This window comes from Pipistrellus kuhlii, unplaced genomic scaffold, assembly GCF_014108245.1.
Source record: "Pipistrellus kuhlii isolate mPipKuh1 unplaced genomic scaffold, mPipKuh1.p scaffold_m20_p_7, whole genome shotgun sequence".
Taxonomy (NCBI): Eukaryota; Metazoa; Chordata; class Mammalia; order Chiroptera; family Vespertilionidae; genus Pipistrellus; species Pipistrellus kuhlii.
In genome coordinates this window covers 73192390-73214978 of record NW_023425573.1, presented here as the reverse complement: position 1 = coordinate 73214978, position 22589 = coordinate 73192390, and the positions used below count along the sequence as shown (strand labels likewise).

General features: G+C 45.0%; 1 protein-coding gene across 5 annotated transcripts in view; it reads left to right on the top strand.

Moving 5' to 3' along the window:
• The window catches only part of CCDC93 (coiled-coil domain containing 93), a 75456-nt gene extending 54679 nt beyond the window's left edge, over nt 1-20777 (top strand). For 3 of the 5 annotated variants that reach the window (XM_045575637.1, XM_036420802.2, XM_036420801.2), the window contains exons 17-24: nt 1236-1289; nt 2836-2898; nt 4951-5059; nt 8495-8577; nt 10608-10645; nt 12699-12783; nt 14531-14644; nt 20378-20777. In XM_045575637.1, coding sequence (XP_045431593.1) covers nt 1236-1289; nt 2836-2898; nt 4951-5059; nt 8495-8577; nt 10608-10645; nt 12699-12783; nt 14531-14644; nt 20378-20431 — 600 coding nt within the window. In that variant the 3' untranslated portion in view covers nt 20432-20777. Of the gene's footprint in view, nt 1-1235; nt 1290-2835; nt 2899-4950; nt 5060-5486; nt 5546-8494; nt 8578-10607; nt 10646-12698; nt 12784-14530; nt 14645-20377 lie in introns of those variants that run through there. The other 2 variants (XR_006740538.1, XM_036420803.2) reach the window with 2 other exon arrangements.
• The last annotated feature ends 1812 nt before the right edge of the window (nt 20778-22589 follow it).

The window sequence follows — 22589 nt, the reverse complement described above, 5'->3', positions numbered from 1 at the left end:
GAACTGTGAGGCGCTGTTATAACTCAGACTGAAGTTTCCTGGAGTACTAGCCAGCGAAAGGATTGGTTGGAAAGACAAGTTTCCTTAACCTGGTCCTTTGAGCACACATTTCTCAGCTGTTTTCATCTCATGATTTATTTAGATTTCTATCCCTCCCCTTTCTCTTCCTTCTGGTGGGTGAAAGACAGCAGTGGGTGCGGATGGCAGCTACTCCATACGAGAATGGCCAGATTTTAAGTCTTCTTCTTCCTTCCGGGAAGGGTGTTTTTAGGAGCAGCCTGAGCTCTGCTTCCCACTCAACCTATTCTTCTCTGAATCTGGGACCACTTTACTCCTTTCACCCTCCATTCCTGCTAGGGACATGCCCCACCCTTAGGAGGCAGCACTGAGTGGAAGCAGGGGAACAGTGCTGGGTTACTATCAGCTCTAGCAGCAGAGGCTTCCTGCACTGAGGGGCCTGCCTGGTTCTCTGAACAAAGACTAGGTCTCCTGAGGAGCTAGTTTGGGTTTCCATCAAGCATAGCACAAGGACAGAAAAAGTCTCACCAGTATAAGCACTGCTGTGTTTGTTTCCCCTTCTCATACTTGATTCAAGACTTATTTCCTGAGTGCCCCTGTGGTTGGGTGTGAGAGTTGGACATGACCTCACACTCATCAATTGCACCAACTCCCTCATAAAAATAAGGAACTTGTGGCTCAGGGAGGGGAAGAAACTTGTGCAAGCCAGTTGGCAGGCCACTCTCCAGCCCGTTTGCTTAGGGACTGAAAGGGACACTGCATATCAGCAGGGAGATACCGCCTGCCTGGCATGTCATGTCTGCCAGACTACACTACTCTCCCCTCCTGTGAGAAGGAAATACCAGAGTGTGGCCGTGCTGGGCAGTGGTGTCTGGGACCATCGTCAACCGTTTGCCTCTCCAGTTGTTATTAAAGTTTTGAACCTTTGAGACTCAAATCATCAGCTCAGTCAGCTTCTGAGTTTGCATACATCACAGACTTCTAGGATCCCATTTCTCTTCTCATCAATCACATCTCCTTAGAAAGATTATTACATTCAAAGACAAGGTTAGCTTATTTGTAACTGACAGATATTTAAGAATAATTTAAAATCTGGGGCTCACGTAGGACTGTTCCCTTTCTGTTTCCTGACCAGACATGGTCGGTGAACTGTCCCCCACACCACTCCTTCCTACATCTAGACCCTCAGAGTTGTTTCTTATTGTTTACTGTTTCAGACCCTCTCCAGTGGAGAGCCAAATGATGCCCTCACCCCCGTGATGACTCATAATGTAAGTACCTTCTCGTTATCAAAACTGTCAGTGTTCTCTGCAAGTGTGGTGACCAGCTTTATACTCTCCTTTGGCACTCTCTCATGCCTGCTTTCATTTTCTCTATAGCCATCTCCTCATCTGGAATGTTGGAAGCAATGACCCATTTTGCACACCTGATTCTTCAGATAGATGCAGGATCTCACCAGGGCTGGCCCTGAGGGCCAACATTCTAGGGAGGGTTTCTCCTAGCACCTTGTGCAGGAGTGCTGTCTTTACTCTGGCATCTGCTGAGAAAGGGGAAGCCTACATTGGCCATACATGCTGGTCACAACCCCCAGGCTCTGGGGGGTGGGCTGGTGAGAGGGAAGAACACCTCTCTTCATTGTACTGCATTCCAGGGTCAGCAAACACTCAAGAGCCAGTAAATATTTTTAGCTTTGTGGGCCACTCCACTGCAGTGGCCATAGTTGGTAGGTAAATCAAAGGATGGGTCTGTGTTCCAATAGAGCTTTACTTACAGAAACAGGCAGAGGCAGATTGGGTCCCAGGGCTATCAGATTGGCTTTTGGGCTACAGTTTGCTGACCTCTGTGCTGAGTTAAACTAATGCTTCCAGGACTCCAGCATGCCAGGAAACCTTCGGGAGAAAGAGAGATGGGAGAGGAGGAGGAAGAGAGAAGCAGGAAAGCCTCTAATCATTTTCCTTCTTTAGGGATTCTTTTCCCTTTGTGCCCTTGGAGCATGAGCTTCAGGACTCCTGTGAAGTCTGTGGGGTTTGCCTGCAGCTGAGCCCTGTGGAGGAGACTGTGTTGTGTGTGTGTGTGTGTGTGTGTGTGTGTGTCTCTCTCTCTCTCTCTCTCTCTCTCTCTCTCTCTCTCTCTCCTGTGTGTGTGCATTGGGTAGGAGACATTTCTGGCCCCCTTGTAGCTTTCTCTAACTCAGCAAACCACCTAGCAGTGTCTCTTACCTCATTGGGTGCAGTGAACTGGCTAGTTTCTCTCTTAATTCATTGTTATCCAAAAGGACTGTCCACAGTGGTGTGAATATTCTGTATCTACACTGTCCAGTACAGTAGCCACTAGCTACATGTGGCTACTGAGCACTTGAAATGTGGCTAGTGCAACTGAAAAACTGACTTTTTATTTCAGTTAATTTAAATAACCACATGTGGCCAGTGGCTATTATATTGAACAGTGCAGCTCCAAATAGAAACATAGAAAGCAAACCAGCATCACCTCCAGACACAAGAGGTTCTTCAAGTCATGATCGTCTCCTCATAGTTTGGTTTTGGTGGGGCAGGGAAAAGCACAAGGATACGGGGGATATTTCTCTTAAGAACACTGAGTTCAGCCTGGATCCCAGAAGAAGGAAGAATTGTTATAAGGGATGTTAAAGTGTGTCAAAGGCCTCACATGACATAGAATACAGACTCTTGGCCATTTGAGAAAAGGAATTTGAGGCCTCAGGATTGGGGAGAAAAGGTTAAAAGCATTCAACTTCAAAAGACTTTTATCAAGTAATGAAACTTATGTATTCCCAGATAACTGTCCTCTTTCAATTTTTAGGAAGACCTAGACAGACGATATAATACGGAGAAAGAGAAACTTTATAAGATCCGTTTACTACAGGTGAGTAGAAACAAGAGCACAGAATTACGTAAATGCAACTAGCTAGGTGCAAGTGTCCCGTAGCAGAACTCGAAAGTTTAAGTCTGAGAACCAGAGGGACTTCCTCCAGGCAACTGTTCAGAGCATGTGGGCAGCCCAAGGCAAGGAAAACATGAGTACAAGGTCTCATGGGAGCTGAGCAGAGAGCTCAGTAGAGAGAATGGTAAATGTTGCTAGAAGTTAAGAAAGCTAGAAGCTGAGGATTGCCCTCTGGCTATATTGCAAAAAAGATGACATTGGCAAGAACAGTTTCAGGGGGGTCTTTGAAGAAGCTAGCTGGAGTGTGGGATGGATGGCTGGAGGGAAGTGGAGAGTTAGAGGAATAGAGGGTATGTGGCTCTCAAGAAGTTTGGCTGTTCAAAGGAGAAAGGTTGGCAGCTGAAACATGATGAGTTTAAGGAAGGGCTTTTTAAATTTTATTTAATATATCTGTATTGATTTTCAGAGAAGAAAGAAAGAGTGAGAGAGAAACATCAATGATGAAAGAGAATCATTGATTGGCTGCCTGCTGCATGCCCCACACTGGGAAACAAGCCCACAACATGGGCATGTGCCCTGACCAGGAATCAAACTGTGACCTCCTGGTTCATAGGTGGATGCTTAAAACCTGTTAACCGGGGAGTTCCCTTTTTAATTACGCAACCTATAATGGGTGCGTACTCTTTCACTAGGACGTGTCAGTACGTCATGCCCGGAGGACGTAATTTCATATTATTATTTTCTTTTTATTTATACTTAATTAAAATAAATTATATATATATATATATATATATATATATATATATATATCATTTATTTATATATAAAGCACAAAGGAAAATACAAAATTACAAAAAAATAGAAAAGAATACCAACAAAAAAATGGAAACATCGAATTAAAAAATTATAAATTTTACAAACAATTATAAAGATTACAAAAAATATATACTGTCTCTCTCAGGGTGAAACATGTATTTCCAGGATGTATTCATACATCCTACCCGTTCCCGATATTGTTTACGTTTGATGTATTTATAGGTCCCACTTGGTTAACAGGTTAACCACTGCTCAACCACTGAGCCACACCAGTTGGGCATGAAGGGCTATTTTTATTTTTAAGAGTGAGATACTTGAACATATTTAGGTACTGATGAGAGGGAGGCAGTAGAAAGGGAAAGGTTAGAGACATATGAAAAAGAATGAAGAGTAGATTCCTAAAATAAAAGCAGGAGTCAGAGCCTGAGCACCCATGGGGGATGTAGCCTTGGCCAGAAGGAGAAATACATCCTCCCCTCGTACCAGGATGGATGATGGCTTCTCGTTTGGAGACTTGTATTTCCCCCGTGATACAGAGCTCCACCTCTGCGTGTGAGTGAAGCAGGCCTAGGGAGTGGAGGACAGGCTGGCACAGAGGAAAGACAGCCCCAAGAGCCCACCAATCCTGAGACTGGAGGGGGAGCTGAGCGACTTCCTCCAGGCAGCTGCCCTGCAGGGGAAGGTGGTGCCTGCCTCAGAAGCCTGTGAGCTCCCCTGCACCACACCACACTGCTCTGTCTCCCCAGATGCAGTCAGAGAGGCACTTTGGCCAATATACCCCAGTCCATGGGAGAGAGAAAATACTGGAGAGGTATTTTAGGTTTTAATTGTGGGAGGTTTTCAATCACATGAAGAGATTTGGAATTTATATGGAGGCAACAAGGTGACATCAGTTCTTTGTCACCTGTTATAATTGGCTACTTTATGGCCGAGTAGGCTGGCTGGCTGCTCTGGCCACAGCACCCATCCCATTCCTTATCCTCCTTCCTTGCCCATTAATTTGATGCCTCTGGGGTTCCAGTCGCAATCACACCTTTTCCGAGTATTGCAAAATCAGAATCTGAGACAGGTACTTCAAGCCAACAGCAGAATTTGTGGCCTGCATTCCAGGACATGTGGCTGTGCTCTGGGTGGGTGGTGGGCAATGTTTTGGCTTCCTAGAGAACACATAAGGCCTTTTATCAAATAGTGTTGTCTCACCCTCCCTTTTGCGTTTAGGCTCGAAGAAATCGAGAAATAGCAATTCTGCATCGCAAGATTGATGAAGTGCCCAGCCGAGCCGAGCTAATCCAGTATCAGAAGAGATTTATTGAACTCTATCGCCAGAGTAGGTGCATCAACCACTGATGAGCTTGGGAGGCTGATCCTGGGAGGGCCAGGGGGCAAGGGTCTGTGTCCCACTTTAGGATAGTGGAGCATGCACCATAGCACAGTCTATAAAAGCTATCTGCAAAGGTCTTCGTTTTATTGTCAAGCCCGCTCAGCACTCGTTCCATGGAGCCCCGGTGGGTAACTGACAGTCCTGAAGCAGCACTAAGAAGCTCTTACTGCCCTCTCAACGAGCAGTTACTCTAGTTGAGTTCTTAGAATATTTTTAACCAGCCCTCATTTCGATCAGCCATTTGGTTCCACTGAGCTCCCATCCACTTTCCAGCATTGCACAGAACATCGTGACCTCATTATCTCTAGGTCAGTTCTCACTCCTTGTCCTTCTCTCCAGACTGTCTGTCTTATGTGGCCCTTGCCTTTTACAGCATCTATTCACCCAGTAATCCAGAACTGGATCTCCTTGGCCTGAATCAGTGACCACATCTCAGGCTCAGAGTGGCCCTCAAAACTGTCATTGCCTTTCTGTGCTACTGCCATAGCTGTTCTTATTTGCATCACAGCTCAGCTGAATGACCGTTGGCTGGTCTGCAGCCCCTTCTGCAAGTCTCTCATCCACACATCTGACCATGTCACTTATCCCTCTGCTGGAAAATTGTCAGGAGCTCCCCAGAGCCTTCTAAATAAAGCCTCTCCTTATTCTTTTTGGGGTTCTCCCCAGTCTAAGTGGCTTGCTCTAGGTCCACAGTTGGCCTCACCAGTCCACACACTGCCCCTGAACACAACATGCATTTGGACACCTGATGCATGTACCTCCACTCCTCCTGTACCTGATTCTAGCCTTCCTCCTGTCTGGCAGAATCCTTCAAGACTCCTGGACCATTGCTCCTTCCTCTAGGCTCCCACTGGGCATCATACTCTATAGCACATGTGTCAAACACAAGGCCCGCGGGCCAAATCCGTCCCGCCAGGCCTTGCAATGTGGCCCGCACCACGCTGTCATCACTGCACTCCGCTGCGTTTCCATCACAGTGACAGTTTATGACTGTTCAGTAAACAATTCGGCCCGCGATTTAGGCTGGATTTTAGATTTTGGCCCCTTCTCTGATTGAGTTCGACACCCCTACTCTATAGCCTCTTGATCCTGTTTTTCCTCTTGGTCACTGGGGTCAAGCTGGACCCCCTTAGTCCATTCTGATTCAAGCTGCTCTCTCTGCTCCATTTCTGAGTCATTGTCAAGTCTTCCTTCAGGACTTGTGCTCTAGCCACCTTCTATGCACTCCTGCCTGGGAGACCTTTCTCAAACATAAATTTGATCATTTGCATTCTTGCTTTAATAGCTTTAGCATTTAGTAATTTGCCATAACTTGTTGGATAATCTTTAAAATCCTAAATACCTTGATAAAGTCCTCCATCTTGCAGGCTAGAGTCACTGATTGGCTTCCCCTACAGTCCCTCAGTGCCTCTCCCCTCTCAGGAGGATATCAGAGTCTTGGCCAGTGAGCTGGTCCCCAGATCCAGTTGCCACTGCCCTGCAGGTCCTGGCAAACTTCAACTCTTCTTTAAAATCCACCTCAGATTTTGCCTTGAAAACTTGGCCTCTGAAGAGTCTTCCTGGTTCGGTCTAGAGCAGTGGTTGGCAAACCACAGCTTGCGAGCCACATGTGACTCTTTGGCCCCTTGATTGTGGCTCTTCCACAAAATACCACATACAGCGCAATTAAAACTTTGTGGCCTATGCGCAGAAGTCGGTTGATGGCCTGGGCAAGTCTGTTTAGAAGAAGTGGTGTTACAACACTCAAGGGGCCAAAGAGCTGCATGTGGCTCACGAGCCACTGTTTGCTGACCACTGGTCTAGAGCACTGTATCTGCTGGAGTCCAGACTTGTGCTTTCTTTCCCATTTCTAACCCCCATCACAGTCTTCATCTTTGACCCAGGTCCTCTGCTGCAGGTAGCAGTAATGCGGTTTCTCAGCAGAAAATAACTTCTGCCTTTAAGTTAAATCTTTTCCCTTAATTTTCTACCTTGCCTACTTTAAAGCTTTTAAAAATATTAAGTAACTAGAGGCCCGGTGAACAAAATTTGTGCACAGGTAGGGTCCCTGGCCTGGCCAGTGATCAGGGCTGATCAGGGCCTTTCCGCTGCTGTCTGGGGCCTTTTTTCTTTCTGCACTGCCCCCTGGTGGTCTGCACACATCATAGCGAACGATGGAAGTCCCAATTGAATTCCTGTGGGAACACTTTGCATATTAGCCTTTTATATGTATAGATACTTGCTTCCTCCAACCAGTCCTTCTGCTGGATGGAGTAATGGTGACAGCTACATTCTTGAGCAATAAAGATAAAAGTTGACTGGTGCGTTTCAGCAGTGACTGTTAACTTTGGCCACCCATTGTAATCACCTGGGTCCCATCCCAGAATATTTTATTTAATGGTCATGGACTTTAAAAGCTCCTCGGGTGATTCTCCTTTTCGAGCAGGAATAAAATGCATAATTTATTCCCCTGTTCTAAAGCTTTTAGCAAGAATAATACTACTCTATATTCACTGGTTCATAGTGTGATTTTTCTACAAATCATACATTTTGATGTTAGAAACATTTTTTCCTGTTTCATCAAAGCACTTATATCAGATTATTACCGTCTGTTACCAGATATGTTCAGCAAATTTCCCTGACCTGCTTGTCTTTGAGCTACACTGCTGGAGGAAAATACAGCTCTTACTGAATATAAAAGTTAAAAGTTGACTGGTTTAAAGAATTGGATATTAATGTTAATGGTAGTTGCCCAAGGAAACTAGAATTGCCCAGGCCTGCTCCACTTCTCCTCTCTCCTCCCAGTTTGCTGTCCAGAGGCAACCTGCTTTCGGGCACCCAGAGCCCATGGCATAGACCCCACGTAGTCTTGGCAGTGCCTGACAACCATGTGGCATCAGATCTTTAGCTACAGCTACACTGGTGTGCTTAGCTTGGGTCAAAGCCTGGCTGTGAACCCAGGTCTTGGGGTTTCATCTCTCTCTGGGTGGCTGTATATTATAGAAATTTAGATCCCTGAGGAAGTCACCTAGGCTCTGAGCTATGTTGGTGTGGGAAGGGAGGAAGCCACACAACCAGAAAGAGTTATTAGCTTGGCCTTTCATCATCCTTGTCACCTTCCTCCCAGGGCTTTCACGTGAGGGACTTCTGAGAAACCCACATCTGACAAGGAGATTTCTCCAGTCCCCGCTGTTGGCCGGAGCAGTTTTGACTGGCTGCGTGCCATCAGCCTATAGCAGCTGAGCACAAGCTTGTATGCCCTGTGAGCTTCTTCCCAGCCTGCAAGTCCAGAGTGCCAGCCTGACAGGTCCCACTCTTGAGGGGGCTGCCTTAAGGGGAACGGGTGCTTAGGATTGTTTTGATACTTTTTCTTTTCATGTGCTGATTTCTTTGCATTTGCAGTTTCAGCAGTGCATAAAGAAACCAAGCAGTTCTTCACTTTGTATAATACCCTGGATGATAAAAAGGTTTATTTGGAAAAAGAGGTAAGAATCTTTGTAAAATCAGATGAGTAGCCACCAGTGCTGTTGACCCCAGGAAGTTCAGATGAACTTGGTGTCTGGGATGCATTCAGTTTCAGCTGAAGGAGTGCCTGGTATATGCCCAGTGCTGGGATGCAGAGTCGGAAAGTGCAAGATTCCATGGAGCTCACCTTGTCTGGGGTGAAGTGATGCAGGTAGACAACTGTCTTAGAGTGCATTGGAAACATGCCTCTTAAGAGAAACACAGCGGGTGCTCAGGAAGTGCATATGGAGGGATCCTGGAGTTGGTGAAACGTTAGAGTTTTAAAGGAAGGAACCAGCTAAATGAAATGGGGATGGTGGGCTTGTCGTCGTTTACATGGGGAAATGTCTGTTTAATTATTAGTATCAGACAGAGGTATGAACTAAAAGGATCATCAATGTGTGAAAGAAGCTTCACATGGCACTGACAGCCTCTCAGTATTGCTGTCAGGTAAATCCATTCATAATTCAGTGCTCCCCAAAGTCGGATGACAAATGAGTGGGGTGGGGTGTGCAACTACATATATAAAAGAACAATATGGACTGGTTTTCACAGTAGCAACACAGTGTGGTGGAGAGAGCATGAGCTTTGGAGTCAGATTTGGGTTGTAGCCTGGCCTTATTTTCTTAACCAGGAAAATAGGAACACAACTTTTCATATGATTTATGATGGGAACAGAATGGGGGAAATGTGATATTCCTTGCACATGGTGGTTTTCAATACATATAGTTCCTGCTTACCCCCTCACTTTGACAGAATTTGTTTTCATGTTCTCACCTTGCAGCTTGCACTGATTGCCACTTTAATAAGAACAATATTACAGATGTATCTTTTACTTGAGCCTACATGGAAGCATCTATAATTATTATCACCTTTATTGCCTGTTGCTAATCAAATGCGATAAATCTCTCTTCTAGAAGGGGGCTCTCCTTGAGGAGGACAGAGGTCTCATTTCCTCTGTATCCAGGGCCTTACACATAATGGGAATTTGATAAGTGTTTGGATAGATGAGTAGATTGCCTTTGGTGGGATAGCTGTGCTGTACATCCTGGTCTCGGAGTCTTCTATGTGACATGGGAAAGACTTGTCAGTCCTAACATAGGGATGGGCCAGCTCCTCCTGAAAAAGCCTTGAACCCATTGACCTTCCTTCATTAGCAGTATCTGAAGTTGTTGCATTCTTTTAAAAACTAGTAGGACTATATAGGGGAATGAGGACTTTTTAATTTTAATCCATATTATTACAGAACTTTGCATTTGAATAAATTATGCATTTTATTCAAAATCTGTTTATGCCTGTGATATTTTAGAATCATAAGGACAAGAATATAATTTCTATGTTACAGACTGAACCTGAGCCAAGTATAGTAAGGGCTAAGTACAGAGCTTACAAGTTAAATTAGTGACACGGCAAAAAGGAGGAACTAGGTTTCTAGTTTCTTCGGACTCAGAGCTGCCCTGGACTGTGTCATTGGGGTAGATAAAGTGGCATACTGTGTGGCTGAAGGCAGTTCCCATGGGAATGGAGGCCTTGAATGATGCACTCTCTCTGGAGCCTCTCAGAGCCCCCCAGCAGCTGGCCACCTTGGCAAGAAGGTTTTGTGGGAAGGAATAGGATGGACAGTGTTCTCACTCCCCACCTCAATTAACCCTGTGCTCCACTGAGAGCCTTCAAAATAAATTGCAAAGTTTGCAAGTCAGAAAGGGCAGTGGTGGCAGTTTGCCCAAAGAGCCCTAATGTTAGCTCAGCAACTTCTCTGGAGTGATTTAGGTTCCTTCAAGGATCCCTCTTCCTACATTCCTGTGGCCATTGGTGTCCAGCTAGATTTTCTGGGGGAAAACTTTAGGGCTAAGAACATGTTGCTATTTGTGTGTTTTTTCATGTGACTTTCATCTCCATAAACAAGAGGTGCTCTTTCAGAAGTGCTGTCCAGAGTAGGACAGGCTTTCAGGGGTTGAGACAGGACAAGGATCTTTTGCTTATAGTTTTTCTTTTTTTCTTTCTTCCTCAGATTAGCCTGCTGAACTCAATTCATGAGAACTTCTCACAGTGAGTACTGTCAGACTTGGTGTGCCCTCCACTTTTCTCTGCTCACCTTAGTGCTGCAGTAGTGCCACTGAGCAAGACTTAGTGCTCATGTGTGATGCTGATACTTCTCCCCTGCTGCTAAGTGCAAATGTGCACAGCCCTTGAGTTCTTGCAGAAACACAATGATGTTAGAGTGAATTTTAAAAACAAGGAATAGCTTAGGGAAAAGTTAACTTTCAAATTAGTTGACTGTGCCCAGCTTCTATAATCTCTGTATATTACTTTTGTCTTGCTATGATTAGGTTAATACCAATTGTTCTTCAGGACATAGAGATGTTTTAAAATTTAGGTAATGAATTATATAATATTTTTTAATCCTTACCCAAGGGTATGTTTTTATTGATTTTAGAGAGAGGGGTGGGGGGCAGGCATCGATGTGAGAGAAACATCAATTGGTTGCCTCCTGTACACATCCCACCTGGGGATTTAACTGGCAGCCTTTTGATGTGCAGGACAGGACGGTGCTCCAACCAACTGAGCCACCCGGATGGAGTATAATATGTATAATTTTTAAAAGATTTTTAGAAATCTTGTGGTTGACTTTAAGTTAATGTGCATCCTCTAAAGTACTTAATTCAGATATGAATTTTTTCTCCAAAAACTGATGTACCAAACCTGATGCATTGAAATCATACCAGCCTTGAGGCATGCATGCCCATTGGCCCACCCACCCTCCAGGCAGCTCCAGGGCCTGCTCTCTGTATAGCAGGCTTCCTTTCCTTCCAGCACAGATCTCTACTGTCCCTTAACAGGTGACTAGTAACTTAAGATCTTAATAGATTACAAGCTCTAGATTTTAAGCTTAATTTCTAATTGAAAACACCCATAGCTCTGTGATAAAAACTCAGTTAGTGACTTACAACTGTGACATTTCTAAAAATGATACCTTCATCTTTCCTTTCTGGCCAGTGAGAGGCCCTGCAGTTTGGGTGTTTTTGTGACTGTTGACATTTTTTGGAAGAATTTCTAAATCCTGGTTTGCATGTGCTCTGACCCCTCTGATGTTACTTCCTCTCTGGAACTGGAGGCAAAGGGGAATGTTTTAGGACATCAGGGAATCTACTCATTTAGCTACTGCTTCTAGAAATACCAGGTTTCCCAGCCTTGTTTTAGGAAAATATCAGAATATATCTACTAATCTTGAGCAGTGTCTCAAATCCTCAGATTTTTAAGAACTAATAAATGAAACTCATTTTTTAAAATATGTTTTTATTAATTTCAGATAGAGGAAGGGAGAAGGGGAGAGAGCTAAAATCATCTATGCAATCGAGCCCACAGCCCAGGCATATGCCCTGATAGTGACCTCCTGTGCATGGGGTGAAGCTCAACCATTGAGCCACACTGGCCAGGCAAAATTATTTTTCCCCCCCATTTATTTTTAATTCTTTATTGTTGAAAGCATTACATATGTCTTTTTCTTCTCCCATTAACCTCTCCCCGGTCATTCCTATCCCTGAGGACATGCCCTCACCCCTTACTGTCTGTGTACATGGGTTATGCTTATATACACGCATACAAGTTCTTTGGTTGATCTCTCACTGCCCCTCCCCCCATTCCCCTCCTGCCTTCCCTCTGAGATTGGATGGTCTGTTCAATGCTTCTATGTCTCTGGATCTATTTTAGTTCATCAGTTTATGTTGTTCATTATATTTCACAAATGAGTGAGATCATGCGATGTTTATCTTTCAAAATTTATTCATTAAGCAGTACCTACTATCATTCAAAGTAAAAAAGTTTTTGTTAGTTTTAGTGGAATTTCAATGAAAGAAATACATGTTACTGAAGAAAATTGTAGGAAAAATGAAAAAAGATTAATATTTAATTATAAAATCAGGTTCATTTTTATGCCTTCAGAGTTTAGAATTATTAATTCTCTATTATTAAACCACGGGTCCATTTGCAAAAGCCTGGATGCTTCTTGGGGCATCGTCTGGGTACCAGGCTGACCCTGTGGTACCTCCCCCTTATTCAGAGCCCTGTGTGCTAGTCATACCTGTGCTCGTTTTTCTTTCAGAGCCATGGCTTCCCCTGCTACCCGCGACCAGTTTTTACGTCAGATGGAACAGATCGTCGAAGGAATTAAGCAAAGTAGAATGAAGGTTAGAAGGCGGGTTTTACACTGGTGATGGAGGAGAGAAGGCCGTGGGAAGAATAGGCTGCTTCTGGCTGTTCTTGGTCATGTGCCCTCAGTCCTGAAGACATATCTTCATGCCTCTGCAGCGCCAGGGCCAGCTCCTAGGGCCTCCTGCACTGCTGGTCCAAAGGCAGCTCTTAGGAATCTCTCCCACGATTGACCACCTGCTTTGTGCCAAGGACTGTGCTAATCCTCTTAAAGCCCTCCTAAGGGAGTGGTGTCATACCCATTTACAGATGAGAAACCAACCTCATCAGCATCACTTCCTCACTGCATCTTTGGTTCCTGACATTCTGCCATTAAAAATTGATTCCTTAGGATCTCAGGCACATTGTAGTGTTCAGGAACCTCCTATTTTAAAAAATGCAAATAATTGCTGAACTGAATTCTAAAGTGAAAGAATATCGAATGCCTCAGAAGTCAGAATAGAAAGTAGAGGAACTGAAAAGGGTGGGAGCTCCAGAGGTGGTTTTTCAGATAATCACCCAGTAGCACGGAGTTTTCCTCCTTGTGGCTCTGCCCATAGGCCTTTTTGTCAGAAACTAAGCAGATTTGCTGGCTGTCTAAAAGCCAGACACAGCTGCAGTTTCCTGTTTAAAAGAAAAAAATGTATCACACCAGAATGATCCTCAGGCAAGGTTGTAGATCCTCCTGGAGACTAAGGGTATCTCCTCAAATGATCTTGGGGCAGAGTGGTCCAGTGAGTGATGCTGGAACGTAAACAAATGGAAGGGTTGCCTGTGGGACCTGTCGTCATAAAAACTCACTCGCAGAAGACAGATATCAGGCTGTCTATGCTCTCATCTCACAAGTGATGAAGTATCTGAGGGCAAAATCCCTCCGTATTATTTTCCCTGTAGAAATTAACCTAAAAGGAGAAAAAGGTGTCACTAGTGATAAGATTTTTTATCCACAAAAATGAGAGCAGATGTGAGGCAGTGCTTGCCTGTACATAGATACTTAAGGTGGATGAGCTCTCTGATGGCCTGGGTATGAGGTAGGTGGAAAGCATAGAACCTGGCTAACCATGAGCCTGTCTCAACCCACATCTCAGTGTGGTGGACCTTCCCACCTCACCATGCTCCTCCTTAGGTGCTCTTGCTAAGAGTAAAAAACAACAGAAAATTTGTAGTTAAAGAAAAAGAAGAACAAAAAAAAAGAGTAAAGAACAACAGCAATTTTTCCCTTTGGTTTCTCCTTCCTGTTTACTATGCAGTGCCTTCCTGGGGATGGTATATCCTGACCCCTCATTCTCTCCATTATCCCCCAGGCTTCATGCTGTTGGCCCCTCAGTGCTGGGTAATTTCTTGGTGTAAAGGGGCTGTCGGTGTATTGCAGGATGTTTAGCAGCATCCCTGGCTTCTATCAGTAGATACCAGTAGCACCGCTTCCTCAGATGTGGCAATCTAAACTGTCATCAGACATTGCCAACTATTCTCTGGGGACAAAATAATCCTTGGTTGATTGTGAATTGTTTTTAGTCACACACAAAAATAATTAAAATAGAGCAGTTAATACCCAGTAATAGGAAAACTGATGGGAATAAATAGAACCTCTATGCAATATCATGTAAAGAAATAAACCAACCTAAAAAAAATGATACAAAGAAAGAAAATACTGGAAGGAAATCTATAAAAATATTAGTAATAGTTGCCAATAGTCCTTGGTCAGAACATGTCTTTTCATTACCATTTCCCAAAATGTTTCAATAGATGGAAAAGAAGAAGCAAGAGAACAAAATGAGAAGAGACCAGTTGAATGACCAGTACTTGGAACTGTTAGAGAAACAGAGGCTATATTTTAAGACTGTGAAAGAGTTCAAGGAGGTAAGAGGGAGAAGGGTCGGGCTTATATAGCTGGAGGGAGATTTATGTTCACTTGTACATGAGCCATTAGAAACCAGAGCACTTCCTTGGTTTTCTCTTAGTCTGTGATGGGAAAGAGAAGGTGGCAGTGCGACTGACCATGAGGGTGGCCTCTGGGTAGGTCGGACCACCTTGTTCTGAAGCCATCCTGAGGTTCTAATTGAATGTTCCAGGAGACTTAACATCTTTTTCATTTTCCTAACACTTAACAAGCACATCCATCCTTCCATATATATAAAAAGCCAGCGGTACCCTAACCAGTTTGGCTCAGTAGATAGAGCATAGGCCTGCGGACTGAATGGTCCCAGGTTCAATTCTGGTCAAGGGCATGTACCTTGGTTGTAGTAGGCAGTGTGCAGGAGGCAGCTGATCGATGTTTCTCTCTCATCAATGTTTCTAACTCTGTATCCCTCTCCCTCTCTGTAAGAAATCAATAAAATATATTATATAAATTAAAAAAAAAACAACCAGGGGCTGTCACAACTAAAACAACCACATGGACAACCATACAGGCTGTGTGGGGTGACCAGGCCAATAGTGAGGGCAGTGAGGGGGCAACCAAATGACCGAATAGCAGGCTGTGTGGGGCAATGAGGCCTGCAGAGGGGGGCAGTGAGGGGCGATTAGGCCAACAGGGGGGCAATTGGCAGTAAATGAGAGTGGGACAGTGAGAGGGACCAGGCTGGAGGTGGGGTGGGGTGGGGTGGGGGGCAGTTGGGGGCAACCAGGCCTGCAGGGGGAGCAGTTAGGGGTGATCAGGCAGGTGAGCAGTTAGGAGACAGCGGTTCTGGATTATGAGAGGGATGTCCAGGGATCGGGTCTAAACGGGCAATCAGACATCCCCCGAGGGGTCCCTAATTGGAAGGTGTAGGCAGGGTTGAGCGTTCCCATCCCCTGCCTGCATGAATTTCATGCACCGGGCCTCTAGTTAAATTTATAAAATGGTAGCATCAGCCCATTTCACAGGCCACTTAGAGACTATGTTGTGATTTAGACCTAGAGCTTTTCTCCCCTCAGCCTTAGTTAGGATGTGGGGGGAACCTTGAGAAGCAGTATAGGACAACGAGTGAACTGTGAAGTGTGCCAGGCTTGGGTTGGAATCTTACCTTTACCACTACCAGCTGTGTCCGTGGGCAGTTACTTAGCCTTAATTTCATCGTTGGTGGGCTCTGTTGGGTCAGATGAGAGACGATTGCATCTGGCACTGTGTCTAGCACCTGTGACACCCACCAGTCACTGAATTTCATTTGTCCCCGTCTTTTCTTCCCTGCATTTGGGCAGGCTTACTCTCCATTGTTCCAGAAAGAAAGTGTGTGCCCTTTACTTAAGAGATCTTCCAGAAGGGAGACTACTTTGTCACTTCCCAGGTCTCAGCAGCTTTATTTCCAGAAATACCTACCCCCATTCTAACCTAAATCCATGTGGTTTGAATGAGTTTAAAGGTTGCTGAAAATACAGAGGCATTAATGGTAAGTTGTATCCTGGTGTTTGGTCTACAGAATAAAACAATATAATCTTTTCATAGTGATAATTTTGTTCTTGTACAGTTTTAAGACCTTCCTTCCTTCCCTCCATCCTCATTTTTTCTTTCCCTACTTCTTCCCCTTTTTGTAGTTGAGCTTTCGGGGAGGGGGGGGGGGGGGAATGTTGCATTTTTTCTGGCACCTGCATGCCCCGAGGGATATATCAGGTTAGAAAACAGATTCAGTCAGTAGGCTTATGTCGTGATCTCAGGGAGACATGACAAGTAAGGAAACAAGCCGTAAGACACTAGTTATAATAAATAAGTAATTTCAGTCTTTGCCGACGGGGATCTAACATACACGAAATGGTCAGGAGAGGTCTCTCTCGGTTTGGAAGGACTTGACGACCATGGGCAGAACAAGAGTCCTTCAGCCAGGGAGCAGTCCTGCAAAGACCTTAGGCTGGGCAGCGTCAGACATGACCCAGACGGTGTCCCAGGTCAGGCTGGAGCTGCGGTTGCGGGAGGGCCAGTGAGTGAATAAACAGGGTCTGGCAGGGAATGAACAGGGACTCTTTTCCCTTTAATTCAAGTACCTCACAAAGAGAGAAGGCCTGGGAATTATGTTTCAAAAGTTGCTTGCACATGCCAGCACTGCTCTGCAGAAACAAAAAACAAGTAAGTTGGGAGGCTAAGTATGTGTTGTCAAAGTCAAAGCAATAAAAGTGAAATGGAAAAGTTCATTCTTGCACCACAGGCTCTCGGGGCTGAAGACTTAGGGTGACCTCCTACCAAAGGTTCCTCAGGTGTATTAAAGGTCAAGACTTCCGTGTTCGGCCTCCTGAGACAGTTCTCTCCCAGCAGAGACACGGGGGGGACCTTCAGAGCCAGGGAAGGCCCCTAGACCAGGTCCTTCTGTCCAAAGCAAGTTAGGGAGGAGAGATGTAGTATGTTCTTCAGACAGCTAAATGTTTTTTATTTAACAACCTCACCTCTTTAAAAAATAGCATGGCCTCTTGTTTATGTTAAAATTACCTTCCTCTTACAAAATAATGATGATAGTGCATTGCTCTTTTGTTCTTGTTTCAAAAATTTTAATTTAGCAACCATATATCAGTGTTCCCAAACTTTAAAGTTCCTTCCACAAGCTCCTCCGAGGTGTAGTGGCTTGCTTGCTGCTCCTCAGACCTTCAGCCAGAGGAATTCTGATATTTCACATGGTGCAGTTCCAAGTACGATCTCATTTGGGGTAGAAAACTAGTTTGAAAGTTGGACTTTCATCCAGGGTGGAATCTTCTCCCAGAACCTTCCCTGTCCTGCTTTCTTTACCTGCCTCTTGCCCACATGCTTGGTCTTCTGCTCCTGAATTCTGACTCCCCACCACATCCTGGGCCCAGCACCAATAATGACTCATCATGCAGAGCACAGTACTATTGTCCAGAATCTTGCTTCTCTTTATTGCATGTGGTTTGTTCCACGTTAATTGAGCACATTAATTCATGCCTTCCCCCTGGGAAAGTTTGTTAATAACAGGTCTGCCAGGAAACAGCACGTTCTCTGAAATCACAAATCACCTTAATCACAGTATTACATCAGTTAATTGTGTTGCTAAACCACATCTCTCACAGGGTCACCAAACCAAGATTTAAATGGTAGCCCAGCATTGAAGCCTGAAGCTGGCTTTGCACACATAATCTTGAGTGAGCAGATCTGCTGTGTCTGGCACATAGCAGGCCCCTTTGGTTTTAAGTAGGAAAGAAACAGAGGCAAGGAGACATTTTCCCTTTTATTCTAGAAAAAAAAAAATGTCTAAAGGACCCTTTCTGTGTTCAAACAGTATCATTCTGTAGTCTCCCACAAGGCGCCTAGTAGATTGCATGGGACTTCCTCAGTGCGCACCCCCCCGGGGTGACAGCCTGGGTGTGGTGTGACGCCCAGAATCACCTGCTGGGACTCTGCCACAGCAGAGGGCTCAGGCTTCTGTGTTGTATTTGCCTCATTTTTAGAAGGCGAGGTGGGTGAAAACTAAGGCTAATTTCTTTATTTATTATTTTGTTTTATCTTTTGTGAGAATTTTAAAAAAGACACAGAAATAGAGAACAGTTCTATAAAAATATGACTATCTACTTGTTCTTGTTCCATCCCTATCCCTCCCTATCTTAGGAGGTGGGAGATTGGAAGGTTTTTCTCCCAAGCAAACTTCAGTAACTAAGTTTTGAAAGGAAAATTTTCTTCTTAAAACTTCACCATTTTTCTCTCCCTACCCCCGAGAAAAATGAACTGCTCCCTCTCCAAAAGTATGTGCTCAAAAAGTGTCAGAGCACCTTGCTTCTGACAGAATAGTTCAGCCTTACCCCAGTCCAAGAGGCTGGCTAGGCCTCGGCGCTGAGTGGAAGATGAGAGTACCCTTACAGTGAGCTGGCATTTATCTAATAAACCAGCGTTCTTGTGACCCTGAGCCATGATGCTGCCAGAAGGAGCAAAGGGCCTCCAGGGAGCTGGGAGCACTCATGCCCTCTTAATGCAGAGGGTTCGAGGGTAAAATGAAGTTTTTTTCCACATTGATGGGTCTCCAGGGAAGCATGGCTGCTAGAGGCCTGGCCCTCAAGCTCACCCTCTCCAGGCTCTTCCCACTACTACATTCTCCTCTCAGTCCTCTCAGTGTAAAGCAGAATTCCTTGTGACGTGGCCCGGGGAAGGGGTGGAGATTTTGTTGCTGTTAAGCATCTCCTGAGGGTATTTTCCCCATTGCTTTTCAGAGAGAGTGGAGGGAGGCGGGGGTAAGGAGGCTGGGAGGAGACATCGATGTGAGAGAGAAGCATGGACGATTGCCTCCCAAAAGGGCCCCATTGGGGGCAGGAGCGAACCCAGAAAGAACATGTAGATAATCGTGTTTTTCAGTATTTTTCTTTATATCTGTGTCAAGGGAGCGTCCTTGACTGGGAGTCAAACCCAAGATCCTTCTCTGCGCATCCGGTGCTCTAACCATTGGGAAACACTTGCCAGGGAAAGGGTGGAGATTTTTGCTAGTAAATGAATGTATCCTGAGCTATGAAAGCCAGTGGGAATAAGAGGGCAGGAGAACACAGTGAGAAGCCTTTGAAGATGTCTGAAAAATGGAATATAAAATAATGCAGAGGTGACCTTATACCACTATATGTCAGTTACCCAGGCAGAGGATGGGGCCAGTGACCTCCCTCAGTAGTGTCCCTCAGCCCATACAGTAATAGATCTCACACAGCTCATTCTTAAGGGGGAAGGTGTCCCCTGATGCTTGCTTCTCATCTTCAGTGAGTTTCTCTCTTTTATATATATTAATATATATATTTTATTGATTTTAAAAAATATATATTTTATTGATTTTTCACAGAGAGGAAGAGAGAGGGATAGAGAGCTAGAAACATCGATGAGAGAGATACATTGACCAGCTGCCTCCTGCACACTCCCCACCGGGGATGTGCCCGCAACCAATGTACATGCCCCTGACCGGAATCGAACCCGGGACCCCTCAATCCGCAGGCAGACGCTCTATCCACTGAGCCAAACCGTTTCGGCAATATATTTTATTGATTTTTTTACAGAGAGGAAGAGAGAGAAATAGAGAATTAGAAACATCGATGAGAGAGATAACATCGATCAGCTGCCTCCTGCACACTCCCATCTGGGGATGTGCCCACAACCAAGGTACATGTCCTTGGCCGGAATGGAACCTGGAACCTTTTAGTCTGCAGGCTGACCTCTGTCCACTGAGCCAAACCGGTTTCGGCAGTTTCTCTTTCTTAAAGTTAAGGATATTCTTAACCTTCACTGTTGTCAGAGTAAGAACTTGTCTACTGTTTCCCCTGCTGTGCTCCTTAGTCTGTCTCCGAGGACCTCCCCTCCTCTCCTCGCTGCCTATAGTATCCAGGATTGGCAGCTTTCAGCTTCTGTGTCCACTTTAAGGTTTTAGAGACTTCAGCAAGTCTTTTGGAGTGACAGTGCCTAGTCTTGTCATCCTGTTCGCAGTCTGACAGTGTGAACAGTGGTTGTCATCATAGCTATTTTAGTATTGAAGGTCAGCATGTCGCTGGGAAATTTCATCACACTGGTGGCAATGTGGTAGGAGGCTGGTTTAGTTGGTCAGCAGTTATGTCCAGTGGGACTGGGGGAAGGACAGCAAGACCATCTGGGCCTCATATAGGTACCACTGTAGCCCCGCCTCTCTGTACACACTCTCTCTGCTTCCCCTCCAGGAGGGCCGCAGGAACGAGGTGCTGCTGTCCAAGATGAAAGCCAAGGCCTCCTGAAAACTCCCAGCCATCATCGGACGTCAGTGATTTATTGTGAACGCCACGTATCAGCTACAGGATCATGAGATGGTTCTGAACACTACCGTAGAGAGATGCAGGTGTAATGACTTACACATCCTGGATATTTTCTCTCTCCTGTTGGCTTCCATTCCAACTCTGTGATGGTCGTTGATGGAATCAGACCGTGTAAACAATGTGGCTTAGATAACACTCATCCTCTGCAGGAGTGTGGGCAGTATTTGTTCTCTGTGTCGATTCAACTTGTATTTCTCCAATAATTTTGCACATATGAAGGTACCTGTATGGACTCTCTGAATAAAGAGAAATTCATTTGTTCAGCAAATATTAATTGAACAACCATTGACAAGTGAGCATTGAGGGAGATGGAAGTATCAAACACAGTCCCTGTAGTCGAGCACCCAGCCAGTGGGCCAGAGAGCAGATACAGCCACATGACCCCAGAGCTTGGCCACCTTGGATTTTCTTTAGTAATCACAGGCTTTTACAGCTTAGGGAGCAACCCATGTGAGTGCTGGTCACTTGAGCTCTTCACTTGCCATGGTGCTTGTTGTTCCTGTGTCCTCAGATTGCCAGCCAGCAGGCTTCATGGTGTGTTAACTAGAAAAAAAACTCAGGGCCTGCTATTGGTTTAATCCTTACATACTACTCATGTTCATTTCACCAGAAACTGAAAGCTGGCCTCTCATTGAGGACGTAAATAAGAATGACGCCTAGTCATGCTCTAGCTCTCATTTCAGTCATAGCAACATGTGGATGGCCTTGTACAACCCTCATTCCTCGTGCCTTGCCCTGTGGAAGGGCCATGGTCTGAGCCCTGAGGGGAGAGACACCGTTCACTGTAGTCCCGGGCAGGACGTGATAAATCACAGATGTCAGGAGAAAGAGCATTGAAATGTGCAGAGATCCAGGAGACTCATGGCGGAGCCAGGCTTTGGGCTACATGTGAACGGGTCACAGCATTTTAATAGGCACAAATAAGAGGGAAGGCCATTTTAGATAAAGATATGAATGATTCTGACCAAATATTCCAGAGGGTGTGAGAGAGTACAAAGCCTGCTGAAAGAGCATTGGATGGGCTGGTCTCTGTGCAAGAGGCTTTAGAGACCAGTCCAGAAATACGGGCTAGGACCAGACTTTGGAGGCCTTGGAAGGAAGGCTGAAGAGTCGTTTGAACCTCTGAAAATGAGCAGTCCCAACCAAACACTGCGCCTGCCCTGGCCCCAGCGAGCGGCAGCTCGGTCAAGTTTAGGAATTCCCAGTGTGAGGTTTGCACTTCATTCTGCATAAACCTTGCACACATACCAGTCAGAAGGTTTGGACCATAAAACGTAAGGGCTTAAAGGTGGTGGACAAATGGATGGGTCACAGAACAGTCACAAGGAAGGTCATGTTCGTTTTTAGTTCCCGCATATATGTGATAAAGGGCTGATGTGTCTAGATGTGAAGGAAATCTCATGCTGGATTAACAGCAGCCATTGGTTTTGTGCCAGGGCCAGTGAGCCTGCATCGCAGGGATGGCTGCTTCCAGGGCAGTGGTATTCCATATGTTGAACTGTGAACATCTCCACTTAGGCTGGTCCCTGGATATGGTCATTGTGGACTTTCATATCCATGAAGTTAAAGAAATTGCTGCAGAGCAGGTGGCACTTGGAGGGCAGAGGAAGGAAACAGCTGTTAGTTTGAAAATTATTTTAGGTTCAGGGGACCATTATTATTCTTGTTGAGAAGCTTATAGAGCTCCCTAATTGACAGCTTTTTGAGGAGTTAGGAGATTATTCAGATATTTGTCCAAAGGTAGTAGGGAAGAATAGTGGGCGACATTCTGGGGTTACTGTAGGCCACCTCTCTGTTGTTGGGAAAAGTATGGCATGACCTATCCAAAGTGGGGCATTTACGTTGGTCTATGTTTCTAAAAAGTTTGATTTGGTTTGGTGCAAGGAGGTCTCAGTTGAATCTTTTCTCTTTTTTTTTGTAATCTACAAGGCCTAATACAAATAATAAATTAGTTTCCAGTCCTTGAATACATTTTGAATCAGCAGAAGCCAGTCTAGAAAATTCCATGTTTGCTACCGTTTATCTACAGAGTAAATGATACCATGCTGTTGGAAACTCAGGCACAACTGCCAGTCAGCTC